The sequence below is a fragment of the Juglans microcarpa x Juglans regia genome, chromosome 4D, assembly GCF_004785595.1.
Source record: "Juglans microcarpa x Juglans regia isolate MS1-56 chromosome 4D, Jm3101_v1.0, whole genome shotgun sequence".
In the NCBI taxonomy this organism is placed as follows: domain Eukaryota; kingdom Viridiplantae; phylum Streptophyta; class Magnoliopsida; order Fagales; family Juglandaceae; genus Juglans; species Juglans microcarpa x Juglans regia.
The window spans coordinates 3,537,604-3,551,729 of record NC_054600.1 but is presented as its reverse complement, the minus strand read 5'-3'; the positions used below and the strand labels follow the sequence as shown (position 1 = coordinate 3,551,729).

At 34.0% G+C, this 14,126-nt stretch overlaps 1 protein-coding gene across 1 annotated transcript; it reads right to left on the bottom strand.

Moving 5' to 3' along the window:
* Window positions 1-3,493: 3,493 nt before the first annotated feature.
* Window positions 3,494-4,766, bottom strand: LOC121259610 (nicotianamine synthase-like). Its single transcript, XM_041161245.1, has one exon. The coding sequence runs from the start codon at window positions 4,657-4,659 to the stop codon at window positions 3,688-3,690; it is 972 nt and encodes a 323-aa protein (XP_041017179.1). The 5' UTR covers window positions 4,660-4,766; the 3' UTR covers window positions 3,494-3,687.
* Between the last annotated feature and the right edge of the window lie 9,360 nt (window positions 4,767-14,126).

Below are 14,126 nucleotides of genomic sequence, written 5' to 3'. Positions count from 1 at the left end.
TATGTGTGCTAGCTGCCTAGACGATTGATAAAAGTGGAGATCATCAGGGAAATTAGGATCATCAGCACAGGAAGAAGATCGAAAGGCACTTTTGCTACTGCAATATTGCTGGCCGCTTTCGAAATATATATAAAGTGTCTGCATTGTTTGGGGGAAGATGGAGCATGTTGACATCTTTGCAGCCTATGTCGACATTATGGAGTTATGGGAGAGTGTAAAATAACTAAAACCTGCCAAGGAATTATATTGTACAATAATCACTTACATGACTAGGGAGAGATCTATTAACCGAGTAACTATATATTATTTTTTTGGCCAAGGTTTATGAGCACATCATGATGCATCTAATTGATCCCCTTTATCTTTTCGGTAATTAATTTTAAGGCCAGACACAATCTTTTGCCCTCGAATGATGTGGTTGGTAGGCAGCCACTTGAAGAAGAATGCCAATAAGCTTTTTATATGAAATTAGAAAAAAAAGAAAAACAAAGAACATGATACATTAATATATATATATATATATATATATATATAATTGCTTCAATTATATATAACTACAATATTAATTAATGAGAAATGATCTGTATCAGTTACTATTCATTTTCACACTTCACACAGCCTATAGCTCTTTCGTAGGGTGTTAGAGTATTTTTCATATGATGTAGGATGTGGGATAGTGAATAGTGGCTGATGAGAATAATTTTTTTTAATCAATACTTAATTGCTAAGACGTTGATCACTTAATTAATTGGCACATGATTTTTTTTTTTTTTTTTTTTGTCTCATATTTTGATCAAATAGTACTTATGAGTAGCAAGCTAGGATTACACCCTTAATCTCGAGTTGTGACGCTTTACTTTTGCTAAAACAGTACTTCCACTAGCTAGTACGAGAGTACTCTCTCTCCCCTTGTCTTGTCCTGAAAACACTGTCCTAATTTCCTCTTCCTCCACCCTTCTACTTGTTTGTTTATTGTTCCACTAGTCATCATCCATTAAATTAGTTCTCGTATTAAAAACGTCTTAAATTGATCATATATAGGAAAATGTCCTTTACAAACCAAGTTAATTAGCAAAGCTGGCCGGGAGGAAAAACAATCATTTGATATATATATATATATATATATATATATATATATATGCTTTGTCATTCGTGTGTTTATTATATGTAATGTTTTCGGGCAATTGCTAATTCATTAATATGTCAAAGGGAGCTTAGCTTATAATTAATAACATTAATTGATCCTGCATGCCTACCAAATAAAATGTTGTAATTTAACCTTGGAGTTAATTATCCGGAAAAACCTAAAATGGGCGCGCTTTAATGAAATGAAATATGTCTTCTTAATTAATAGGATGTTATGGTTACAAGGGTTTAGATCAGTTGATTTGTAAAATTACCCAAGTACCCTTGTAATACAGCAAGAATATCTATCAATTTACTCAACAAATTTGTTAGTTGTCAAGCATGTAATTAATTTGATAAACAATCAAATACATAAAATAAACGAAGTGCGTAACACCAAGATTGGTATCGAATGGAAACCTTTTAAAGAACTTTTTAAAGGTAAAACTTTACGGGACAGCCAAACTCAGAAAAGTCAAATTTAGTATTTGAAAATCAATTACAAGTAAAGCTCAATTACAAAACCTTTGTCAATTGACACTCTTACTTGACCAGACAAATGATCAATTTATCTTCTACTGCAGTAGCAGCCAGAACCTCTGATGATCTTCAAATATTGGTTTTTCTCGTGGAACTCCAGTAGCTGAAACTCGACCAATCAATTCTCCAACATGGAGTATGCATATATTAAAAAAGAGAGATAAAACACTAGAAAATTCTCAAAATAATTTTCTCACACTCAAGTACCACTCTCTGAGAGAAACAGTATGAAAATTCTCTAAAAATTTTTCTCAACAAAATATGCACTGGAAAATGCTCTAGAAAATATTCAGATCTGAATCTCTACTGATCCTAACCAATATGATCCCTTAAATAAACAATTTGAAAATCAATTCTCATTGTAGTAGGATTCTGCTGACGGAACAAATCTGAGAGTTTGATTTGTAGTAGGACTCTACTGACGGAATGAGTCTGGTAGGAATTTGATCTGCAGTAGAACTCTACTAACGGTTGCGAAGTCATCTCCTAATGGAATGCTGACATTTCGCGATAACTCTTCACTGTAGTAACAGATTTCAGATTAATCTCTTCTCTGGATAAGTACAGATTCCTTGAGACTCGATTTTCCCACTTATGACTTATCTAAATAACATCTAATACATCTTAGATAAATTTAATATTGTTATAGATAAAGTTAATAAATAATTTACATTCAGCCAAAATTACCAACTTAATGATAGGATAAATTCTATCATTTTAGTCACCTAATCCTATATAAATTTATTATTTTAGTCACCTAGTTCTAGCCAAACTTTTACATTTACAATTTGGAAGCAAACAAATGGCAACAACTATCTTTTTATTTGTTAAGGAGGACATAACCTCTGGAATTTATTAATATCCTCACGAATGGCGGAAGCAAACTGTGGTTAAAAAAAACATTATACTAAATGCTATTTCAAAGAGACCCTATACATGCCTATACAGCTAACCACCTATTGGAGCCAATTATATATCGAAGATATGTAGACAAAAGGAGTAGACAGAAATATTTGTTGTTTTCCCCCAACAAATTAAGACAAAATGACAAGACACAATTGTTGTTTTCCCAAACAACTTGCTGTCCAATATTTAACAGTACTTAAAGCAAGATAGCCACCAATATGATACATGATATATATTGCATGTATCGTTAATGCAGTAGTACCCGTAGTAACTGCAAAAACATGAATATTGCAGAACCCAACAAAAAAATGGGTCTCTCTCGAATTGGTCTTTTCTCTGCTTTCTCTCCTGGCCTGTCCTCCACTCACTGATATCACCATGTATAAGATACGTTATCCACAAAGAAGAGATTAAAGTGGAGTACTGACATCAAGATGTTTAAGACAACAGACATGATATCAGCTAAATTAAATCTTTCTGCGCGCGCATTTATAGCGAAATGATTATTTTCAGTTAAAATAAATCTATTTTCATCACAAAATAGTCACAAATATCTATTTTTCTTGTAGCATGCCCAATTGTCAGCATGTATAGATAACTGAAAGTTTCTTGTTAACTGATTGGAGTTAGAGATGATCAATTGAATTAAAAAATGATGCCAAATTTTCATGTTGTGATCAATCCGGTACTGTGATCATTCTTAATCAAGTCTTTTCTAAGGGCGCCCTTTCCTTTTAGGTCAAGAAAAGAAACTATGAAAATGGAGAACTTAATTAGTAAGAAGATATATACAAAAATTCAAAAGATCGAACATTAATTATCTCCCATCGATCATATATATCCAATGATATATAGCTGCCATGTATGGCTTGTCAAGCTTTTACTGAAAATAAATAGATTACAAAGTTTAAGTAGAGAAAAATTCTGAAACACACATTTAAACCTTTTTATTTCAAGATGCTAGAAGTACACAAAATAGAAACATACTTCGAGTGGGTATGTAAACAAGTTAGACATATTGCAACGAACATATGATAGAAGCAATTGAATGACTCAATACCCAGCTTATATTATAGAATCATAGACAAGAGTATTTCTTGGTGAAATTTATGGAGTTTAGGAAAGTTGGCGCTCCTCAATGGAGAAGTCCTCAATCATGTTGCCGTGGTTGAAAGGGTTGAAGGCTTGGATTTCAGAACACTTGCAATTAGGCAGTATCATGGGGCCAAGACTCTGCTGCTCAAGTGAGTGTGTAGGCATTGGGTATTTACGTGCAATGACAACTGAATTAATAACCTCATCAGTGGGATGAAACACCGAAAGAACCTCGAATCCGCGAAGATCACAAGGATCAACCACCGGATAGAGAAAAGCACGAGCACCATGCGCACTCCTCAGCATCAAAAGAGCTCCTGGAGCCATGTACTTGGCCAAATGATCGATGACTCGGACCTTTTCCTCCTTGTCCATGCCCACAAGAGCTGCCAGGAAAACCACTTCGTAATCTTTTAAAGCAGTTGTTACATTCATGATATCGTTGGTATGGAAGAACATTCTTTTTGAAAGGTCAGGATCATATGAAACTAAACGAACAGCCATTGAATTGGCTAAAGGGTCAATATCATAATTGTGAAAGGTGGTGGTGGTGAGGTGATTGGAGGCCAAGACAATTGATGTAAGGGGAAGGGGGCCAGAGCCCACAAAGGCAACTTTGTTAGGGACATGATATTGGGTGCAATATTGTTGGGTAAGGATGGTGAATTCAAGGAGGCTAAGCTTGAGGTAATTAGAATAGTAAGGAAAAATATGGAGATGGTCAAGAGGGTTCTCATATGAACCTAAGATGGTAGAGAAATGGCTCTCCAAAAGTCCCTCAGCCTCCCCACAAAGCCTAATGAGTTTTGACCTCATTTCTTGCACCCTTTTGCACAGCTTGGTTACATCAATTGGACTTGGTGGCATGCATGTGAGCACGAGTTGGGTGAAGAGCATGTTGACATCTTTGGAGGGTTTGAGACTCTTTAGGCTTGAGATTTGCTCAAACAACTCGCGGACTTGTTGAACCAAAGGCTCTTCTTGGCAACCCATGTCGACACTATGAGGAAGTTAATAAGGAGGGGAAGACTGATCAAGGAATTAGATCAGAATTGAATAAGAATATGGTAAGAAACAGCAGAGCAAGTTACAACTTCCGGTCCCTTGAAGGAGTCATTATTTATGGGCGCTTCCTGGCCCCACATAGCACAATATGAGAGGGTTGGCCACCTTGTTATTTACATAAAATAAATTATATTAATACAATAACATTAATATGATTTACAAGGTTATGCGCATAGACCACTAAAATGTATACAACTGTTTTGATGCGCTTTATTATTTTTCTCTGAAAATATTAATAAACTATATATATATATATATATATATATATATTGAAAACATAACAATTTATAAGTTTTTTCCTTTTAATTCTCTGATATTAATATTATGAGAAAATATATTTGTACTTGTGAATTATGCAACCGTCACGTAATCACTTTAAAAAAATAAATAAAACATGGAACCCACATAAAAATAAATAAATTTTTTAATAGTAGATTCCACTCTTTTTCAAAGTAATTATACAACATTTACACACTTTACGGTTGTATGTAAAATTACTCTAATATTATTGGTTCTTAAAAACAGTAGTACTAGTGCTGTTCTCAACACGTACGTACATATCCGAATTAATAAACCCTAGATTTTAACTTCTTAATTTTATACTAATGAGATTGAAAAAAAAATATTAAGATGTAAAAAACATACACTAATTAGCCAAAAATAGTTGGATTTATAGCCAAAGAAAATATCACACGTTAATGAAAAGAGAAATGCTTTGACGACAAAAGATTCCTGCATAAACGTATGTGGTAAATCCACAAATTACTAATTAATGTGTCTTGAAGTACTATTATGTTAGATTATAAAATAGATCTAACGACATGAAACCATATGAATTTATTTTATAAAAAAAATTTTAGTTGTAGCACTTCTCTGATAAAAATTATTGCACGCTCGCATGACCTAGTTGAACTGAAACCTGTATAGTTATGAGGAGTGCTACAGTCATAAAAGGAATTATACAAAAGTAGTATAACTCACAAACTGACTTGACTTCATATGATTCATCAGATCTGTTTTACAATACAATTAAATAACTTTACAATTTGATAAATCACATCAAGCCACATGAGATTATTTTTATATAATCACTTTGTAATTAGAATATATATTTCTCTATAGCTATATAGGTCCCAAGGTTTTTCTCGTAATTGCCAGTTTCGAGAAGAAGTTGCAAATACTCGTGGAGTGCAATCATGGGAACTTTGAATAGATCAAATTAACCATTTTCACTATATATAGCTTACTGTATTTATAACGTCATTTAATACTTAATTTTATTCTTTTGCTCATATTTGTTTTTCCAATCATGATATAAGCATGAAAAATCATGATGAAAAGTGAAAACTATCAGGAATTTAAAAGATATATAGAGATAGAACCAATTAAAAAAGAAACTGAAAAAAAAAAAAAAAAAAAACAAAGAAGAGATGATGATGAGAAAGAAGGAGAAAACAGATAAATTTGGGTGGACAATATTAATTACTTTGTACACATATAATTAAATCTAAATCTAAGGTTTCGTTTGGTTCAATTTTTATTCATCTTAACTCATCATTATAATTTTTTAAATTTTAAAATAATAATAATATTAAAAAATAATATTCTAACAATATTTTATCATCTCAACTCAACTAACTCAACTCAGTTCAACATCTGAACACAGTCTAAATGATCTAACGGTGATTGAGAATTAAAATATATTCCCTAGCTCCAGCTTATGTTCTTTCACAGTAAGCTTTATTAAAATTTATGATCGATCGTAATTCATTAAACACCAATTAACTTACATCGATCGTAACATCCAAGCAATCACAATAATTAATAATTAATTAATTCACCAATAACAAAGAAATCAACCATATCCTTGAGCGTTCTTTATTTATATATTATCATGAGCATCATTCAGTTCACACTATCTAGCTAGGAAGCTAGCTAGCTGCATGCTGGTCAATTCGATATATACCAATAACTCACTTTTGATGATGTAGTTCTAATTTATTATTATATCATAGACATGAATTAGTACATTAATATTAATGTTGGGTCCACTCCAAATGATCTATATATATATATATATATATATATATATATATATATATATAGTTCTCATTGAAATATCAACTTGACTAATATATATGTTACGCTCGGATTCTTTCGGATAAACCAAACCTTACCAAGGGAATTAAGATACCAATTCACTGAAAAATAATGTTTATTGGGGATGAGATATATGCGGCAAAAATCTGATTAATTAGAATAATCATTTTTCTTGCAATGATTCTCGAATACATCAAGAATGATATATATACAATTTACCAAAAATATGAAAATCAAATTTCGTTGTTTTCACTAAATCATCATTTTTACCAATATCCCTTAATTGATATGGCATCAAATTATTGACCTAAGAGTGTAATATAACTATTAGAGAGTTAATTGAAGTAATTTTCAATTAACTGTAATTCTATTAGTTAAGTTTGTTATTGTGATTTTACCTTTATAGCCTTAGTTACTTACTTGTATAAAAGCAGAGTTGCTTGTAATATGCAAGACACGGTTTTACAATAAAGAATTCTCTATTCCTTTCAGTTTCATTTCTTGTATTCTTCTTTTATTTGTAACATGGTATCAGTGAAAATTTAGGATTTCATCCATCTGTTACTGCTACGATGGAAGACGAGGTGCCAAACTCAAATTCTTTTCAAGTCCTAAACTTTGATCAATCAGGGAATCCTTACCATTTGCAGAATGATGTGATTCAATTGGATCTGTTTTGGTTTCTCAAGTCCTCATAGGGGATAATTACAATACATGGAGTAGATAAATGCAAATTGCATTGAAAGCAAAGAATAAGATGGGATTTATCAATGGAGCAATAAGTCAACCTGTTAGTTCCACTTCTTTATATGAGACATGGGAGAGGTGCAACAGTATGATCTTATCTTGGATTCTAAATGTTGTATCGAAGGACATTGTTGGAACAATCATCTATGCTACTACTGCCAAAGAGATGTGGGAAGAGTTGGAGAATCAATTTTCTCAAGGAAATGGCCCAAGGATTTTTCAATTACAAAAAGAATTGGCTTCATTATCACAAGATTAGATGTATGTAAGTGTTTACTATAGAAAGTTTAAATGTCTATGGGATGAACTTCTTAACTACAATTAGATTCCAAATTGTACGTGTGGGGCTTTGAAATCTTGTAGTTGTGGGGCAGTCAAATTCTTTATAGAATATCAATATAGGCAGCATGTTATTCAATTTCTTATGGGATTGACTGACAATTTTTCACAATTAAAGGTCGGATTCTGATTCTAGATCCAATGCCAATAATCACAAAAGTGTTTTCTTCAATCATTCAAGAAGAAAAATAGCAAGAAGTTGGATCTTAAAGAATCGTTACCATGCAAACGGCAGCTTTCTTGAGCAAGAAACCAAAGAATCCAAGACATAATTTTGTAAAGCAGCAAGGCAGAAAAGAGAAATTGTTATGCACTCACTGTGGAATGACCAATCATACAGTGGACAAGTGCTACAAGATTCATGGCTATCTTCCAAGTTATAAGCAACAGAGAGGAAAGTTTTCTACAACAAATCAAGTCATGGCTCAACCTGCGAGTACTCCCTTGATTCAACAAATTCACTGCCTTTCTCTCAAGAAGAATGTTAGCAACTACTTGCTTTAATCCACAACAATAAAAAATCCTACGAGAATTATCAAGCAGCGACTGTTTCTTCAAATCCAAACCTGTTATCCTCTTCAGCAGGTATAAACTCATTACATACATGCCTTCCATTTTCAGTATTCCAAACAAATTCAATCAAACCACCTAGATCATAGATACAGGTGCCACAGACCACATAATCCATTCTGTCGATTCCTTTACACACATTACTCAAAAAGTCAATTCATCTATGAAACTTCCAAATGGTGACAATGCTCCAGTTACAAATATTGGTAGTGTTCAAATACCTGACAAATTAATTCTAAAGGATGTACTTTGTGTGCCATCTTTTTCCTATAATCTGATCTCTATTAGCAAATTAACAAATCATTAGAAATGTCGCTTCACTTTTATGGCTAATGAGTGCTATATTCAGGGCCTTATCCCATGGAGGATGATTGAGAAGGGTAGAACAATTACTGGTCTATATCTGCTGCAACAACCACAGGCTAATGCTGTTGATAGCTTTTCAAATTTGCTAAATATTAACTCGGTGATAGACTCAAAACTTTTTCTTTGGCATTGTAGACTTAGTCATCTATCTCTAGCTAGGTTGCTAGTACTTTCTAAATCAATTCCAGAAGTTGTTTGTCCAAATAAAGATGTACATATGAATCATTGTTCTATATGTCCTTTAGCATAACAAAAAAGGTTGTCATTTCCTAATCATACCTACACTACTACCTTTCCTTTTCATCTCTTACATTGTGATATATGGGGCCCTTCTCAGTTTCTTCTCATGATAATTTTCAATACTTCCTTACAATAGTTGATGATCATTCTAGATCAACATGGGTATATCTTATGAAATCCAAATCAGATGTAAGGTCTATATTCATATCATTCTATAATCTAGTTCATACACAATTCAAAACAAAAATTAAAAATGTAAGAACTGATATTGGTCTAGAATTTAACATGATAGAATTTTTCTCTTCAATAGGAATAGTTCATCAAAAATCTTGTGTAGAAACACCACAACAAAATTCAATAGTTAAACGCAAACACCAACATCTTCTCAATGTTGCTAGAGCTTTAAGGTTTCAATCAAATGTACCTCTAAATTTCTAGGGTGAGCGTATACTTACAGCTACATATATAATCAACATAATTCTTTCTCCTATTTTAAATAATCAGTCACCTCATGAAGTTTTAAATGGAATCCCTCCATCATAGAAAACCTTAAAGGTTTTTGGCTCACTGTGTTATGCTTCAACTCTTACTCAAAATAGGTCTAAGTTTGCACCTAGGGCTAGAAAATGTATATTCATTGGATATCCTTTTGGTACAAAAGGATACAAATTATTTGATCTTGAGAATAAATCCTTCTTCTTTTCCAGAGATTTTTTTTTTTATGAGGGTATATTTCCTTTCTGTTCTGACATTCAATCCAATTCTACCTCATCTCAAGTTGTCATACCTTAGTACATGCTTGAAACAATTTCTACTACAACTACTCAGCCTCCATATACTTCTCAACCTGAAAATCTTACTACATCTAATAATCTTTCAGATACTTCTTCACCAAATATTCCTTTCAATACTGATCCTAACAGTTTCTCAAACACTTCCTCCCCTCAAATTGACATCCAAGATGTGATTCAATTCCATTGTTTGAGAAAATCTACTTGACAGCATAAAGCCCCGGAGTATTTGCAAAATTATCATTGTAATATAGCAGCTTCTACCTCTAACAACTCTTCTGAAGGTATGTCATGTAAGCATTCTAAAACTCCTTACACCATTTCTGATTTTGTTTCATATTCCAAACTATCAACTTCTCATCGTGCATTTAGTGTTTCTATTTCATCTCAAGTAGAGCCTGAATTCTATCATCAGGATGTACATCATAGTCATTGGAGAGAAGCTATATCTCTTGAACTTGTTGCTCTAGAATCTAACAATACTTGGAAACTCACTGACCTTCCACCAAATAAAGTTCCTATAGGTTGTAAGTGGATTTATAAAATTAAATATAATGTTGATGGTTCCATTGAGAGATATAAGGTAATATTAGTAGCAAAATGGTATACTCAAAAGGAGGGTCTTGACTTTTTTGAAACTTTATCTCCTGTTGCTAAGATGGTGAAAGTAAGATGTATTTTGTCCCTAACTACAATACATGGTTGGCATCTTATTCATCTTAATGTCAACAATACATTTTTATATGGAGATTTAGATGAGGATGTTTACATGAAGTTACCACCTAGATATCTTCGAAAGGGGGACACTAGAGTGTGTAAATTGCAGAAGTCACTCTATGGCCTAAGACAGGCATCTAGATAGTGGAATTCAAAATTCACAGCAGCTTCAGTTCAACTTGGTTTTCAGTAGTTCAAGTCAGACTATTCCTTATTCACAAGGAAAGAAGGAAATGTTTTTGTGGCTTTGTTAGCCTACAACCTATAGAAGACTTATTGGCAGACTGATATACCTTACAAACATGCAAACTACTTTGAGAGTTTTAAGATATATCAAAAAGGCTCCAGGACAGGGACTTTTCTTCTCAGCATCCTCTTCAGTTCACATAAAAGCATCTGCTGATTCAGATTGGGCTAGCTACCCTGACACAAGAAGATCAGTTTCTGGTTTTTGTGTGTTTATTGGAGATTCACTTGTATCTTGAAAATCAAAGAAACATAAGACAATCTCAAGGCCATCTGCTGAAGCTAAGTACAAATGTATGGCATGTGCAGTCTATGAAATTACATGGATTCATTCTTTACTTGCAGATTTTCATCAAACATATTCCAAAACATCATTACTTTTTTGTGATAATCAAGCTGCCTTGCATATAGTTTCTAATCCAGTATTTCATGAAAGGACAAAGCATATAGAGTTGGATTGTTATCTTGTAAGAGAGAAAGTGTAGGCTAGACTAATCAAAACTTTGAATATCTTTTCAGCTCATCATGTTGCAGACATTTTAACTAAACCATTAGGTTATAGTTCATTATTTTCTTTTTTATCCAAGATGAATATGCATAATATATACACATCATCTGGAGGGGGACTATTGAGAGTTAAATTGAAGTAATTTTCAATTAACTGTAATTCTGTTAGTTAAGTTTGTTATTGTGATTTTACCTTTATAGCCTTAGTTACTTACTTGTATAAAAGCAGAGTTGCTTGTAATATGCAAGACATAGTTTTACAATAAAGAATTATCTATTCCTTTCAGTTTCATCTCTTGTATCCTTCTTCTATTTGTAACAATAACAAAGCTTTTCCAATCATTTGATATCATGCCAGGAGATTGTTGGATGATGATTATGGCCGTAAAAGGGACGATGAGTAGCACTATTCTAAATAATAACTTCATTTTACACGTGTTCTCAACTATGGCTTCTCAACTATGGTGGCTTAATTCCATATATACAATTACAACATCATGCAATAAAAAATAGACAATTGAGAAAAAAAAAACAAACAAACAAACCTAGAAAACCAAATTGAAAACGGTGGAGGTCCCATAAATCAATTTTATTCTGTGGGGAGGATTGTTTCATTTATATTTTTGGGTTTTACTATCTACCATGACAATGTTGTATACTTGGAATATTGAGTTGGCATAATTGAGGATACGTGTGATCATGATTCTATGGATATTGACGTGGTACAAAAGTTAGAATCTTGATAAGGGCAGATTATTAATGAATGGTCATTTTTATCCAAAATGAAAAACTCAAGAATCGAAATGAATGCTTCTTGATCAAACTGAAGGGTACAATAATGCATTGTGTAAGGAGATTTCCCCCCCGTTAGTCCGTATAGCAGGCCTATAAGGGACCTCAATCGGGGGAGGGGGAGAGAGCTCAACCAGGCCCAACAACCCTCCTCTAAAGGAGTTACTAGACCTCTATAGAGTACTCGGCCCATAAGCAAAACCAACCCATGAAGCAACCCTCACGTGGGAAAGATGGACAGATGGGACTCACCTCCCTGACACTCTCCAATGACACTGCCCTCGGGAACCTATACAGGCAGGTGGGTGAAAGATGTGGAGGACTCTCAATCTCCTGACAGCAGGCATGGAGAGGCTTAACAATGATCATCTGCAGGCTAAAGTGTAGTTAGGGAGCCATGCTGCATTAATGGCACTGTTCTCTGGACTCTACGCTACATTAATGGCATCATCTCAGGAGCCACGCCACATTAAATGATTCTGAATAGGCAAACAGTTGAAGTGACATGAGCTCCCTAAGGCAAAGTATGGGTTGTCCCCACCCAAAAACCTAGTATAAAAGCCGACCCTCAGGTGCGAAGAAGTCTCTGCTTTCATTAAGCTCTCGCACAAAGTACTAAGGAGCTATATTGACTTAAGTATCGGAAACTCCCCAACCTCCACCAAGGGCACCTCTCTCTCTCTCTCTCTCTCTCTATTTTCTTAAGCTGTAGGTACGAGGATCGAGATCCAAGTTGCTGAAACTCGGCCCAAATGTGTATGAAACACAACGTTAATACATTGATCAACTCGTTTATCAACATTAGTGTACATGCTATTGCATGCATATCTTCCCCCTTAAAGTAAAATTTGATCAATGTATGGAAAATCTTTATATGTTTTGGAATTTTCTTTTCTCAATATTAGAACATGAACTTTTGATAGATAAACTTTATTTTAGAAAATAGAACGATACTCTAATTTTATTAATAACCTCACTTATGATGGATTAATACTATATATATTACAAACAAATCTGGGGTTATAAAAGTCCCTAACTGTTAGAGCATGTGTACCTGCCTTAGAGGATAACTCCTCACAAGCCAAGTCCAATGCATCCGCAGCGTGCCCTCAATAGAATGCCACCTCCATTTCATCTACTACTCATTCTCAACAGCATGCCATAACCGACTCAGATCCTTATGGAATATTATAGATCCTTCTAGAATAGTTCTCTTGTAAATATACATTTCTGCTATAAATATTAGAGCTATTGTACTGAAGAAGTGTAAGAGAAGAGGAACACCTTTATTCAAATATATTTTTCTTTGATGCATTCTTACAAACACTTGTGCTACACTTATTGTTTCACTAGTTTAAACATGGTATCAAGAGCCTGAATAGGGCCAATGCCCACTTTTCTTTCTCTGATCATCATGGCACCACCCAAATCCCCTTCTTCAAATCCTTTTATCACCAACTCAGCCGCACAACTCATCACCATTAAACTTTCTACAGAAAACTACTGATTCTGGCACGCCCAAATCACCACTTTCCTCCACGGCAACCAACTATTTGGCTATGTCGACGGATCCACTCCCATGCCTCCCTCCATCATTGATAATGTTCCCAATCCAAACTATACCTCCTAGCGTACTCAAGATCAACTCATCATGTCGGCAATTTATTCCTCCCTCACCGAGACAATCCTCTTTCAAATTCTTAATTGCTCCACTTCTCAGCAAATATGGAAAACTCTTCACGATCTATACTCTGCTCAATCCACCGCCCACCTCATGAACACGAAATTTCAGCTTGTAACTCTAAAAAAAGGATCCGATTCAATCTCTACTTATTTTCACAAAGCCAAGGCACTCTATACCTCTCTCAATGTTGCAGGTCATCCTCTTCTTGAGTTTGAGTTCATCATCTATTTTTTGACTAGTTTAGGATTCGATTTCAAGTCCGTAGTGTCTTCCATCACTACGCGTCCCGATCCTCT

Bases quoted from the DNA above. Each gene is read 5' to 3' on its own strand.
- LOC121259610 (XM_041161245.1), bottom strand. From the start codon at position 4,659: ATGGGTTGCCAAGAAGAGCCTTTGGTTCAACAAGTCCGCGAGTTGTTT.